This window comes from Buceros rhinoceros, unplaced genomic scaffold (assembly GCF_000710305.1).
Source record: "Buceros rhinoceros silvestris isolate BGI_N320 unplaced genomic scaffold, ASM71030v1 scaffold16602, whole genome shotgun sequence".
Classification (NCBI taxonomy): Eukaryota; Metazoa; Chordata; class Aves; order Bucerotiformes; family Bucerotidae; genus Buceros; species Buceros rhinoceros.
The window spans coordinates 4,920-6,009 of NW_010400879.1; the positions used below are offsets into that span (position 1 = coordinate 4,920).

Consider the following 1,090-nt stretch of genomic DNA (forward strand, 5'->3'; position numbering starts at 1 on the left):
CTGCTGTCAGAAATGAAGTGGACAAACAGCTGATTGTCTGTGGTGTACATGGTAGAGATGGGGCTGCTTCCACAAAACCGTCCATTTCCTCCTCCAGATGCCAAAGGTGGGGCAGCCTTATCTAATCCATTCTTCAGCTAGAAGAGAAATTGCTGTCACTCAAGCAAACAGCCCTGGAATGTAAACTTTAAGCATATACCATCATAATGCTTCCAGCCATGGGGGAAAACATTAACCTAGTGATTAATTAGAGCACAACAATAAATGAGAGAGGGAGAAATAATCTCTGTGGTATTTCTCTTTGGTATTTCCACCCCCTAACAACCTGGGCTGCTTTACTGACGCTGAAATCTAGAAGATCCAGTAGTTTTAATAGCTTTGAGGATTTGGTGACCTAGCCAATAACCTCACCTCTATGTAATCCCCAAGGTTGCAGGAAGTATCTTCACTCTTAACCTGGAAAGGCTGTTCAAAGTGGACAGCAATGATAAATCCAGAGGTTACCACCACATGCCAGGAACAATTCAGATTAGGAGCATAGTCTTGAGGGTAGTTGGGGGATGTTATCACACCCCTGCCCGTGCGCAAGTAGCCTCCACAACCTAAGAAAAGGAAGTCGAAGCAAAGAAAAAAATGTTAGCATCAAGTATTTGCATATTCGTTTATAGAAAAATGCCTTCTCCTAAAAGGAAGATGTAACAGGTAAAAGCAAATGTTGAAGCAAGGCGATGAAGAGTTGAGGGGTATAGAGCAATGCACACAATGAGTGATTTTGCAGATACAAGCTAGTGGATTGCAAGATAACACACACCAAACATCTTGACAGTGAAATTCAGTTCTCAGACTTAATAGAGAGTAAGCAGCAGCTATGCCAAGGACACCCCATGGCACGAGCACAGTGTTGCGCTGTCTGAGTACTTTGCTTCTAGCCACGGACCAAACCTCTCTCACCTACTCATGCTGCCAGTCAGAAAAACTTTCCTTGGCTGTCCATTGTTATCCTAACAGCTTCCTCGGTGCCTCAGCCTATTGTGGAATCTGTTATCATCCCTGGGTGCATGTGGGAGGAGTGCCACTGGAAATTGCTGAC

At 44.3% G+C, this 1,090-nt stretch overlaps 1 protein-coding gene across 1 annotated transcript in view; it reads right to left on the minus strand.

Moving 5' to 3' along the window:
• CUBN (cubilin (intrinsic factor-cobalamin receptor)) overlaps window positions 1-1,090 on the minus strand; it is a gene marked incomplete at both ends in the record, with an annotated part of 99,156 nt that overhangs the window by 4,693 nt on the left and 93,373 nt on the right. Inside the window, 2 exons of the mRNA XM_010132079.1 lie at window positions 3-137; window positions 412-602. Of these exons, the coding sequence (XP_010130381.1) occupies window positions 3-137; window positions 412-602 (326 nt within the window). The remainder of the gene's footprint in view (window positions 1-2; window positions 138-411; window positions 603-1,090) is intronic.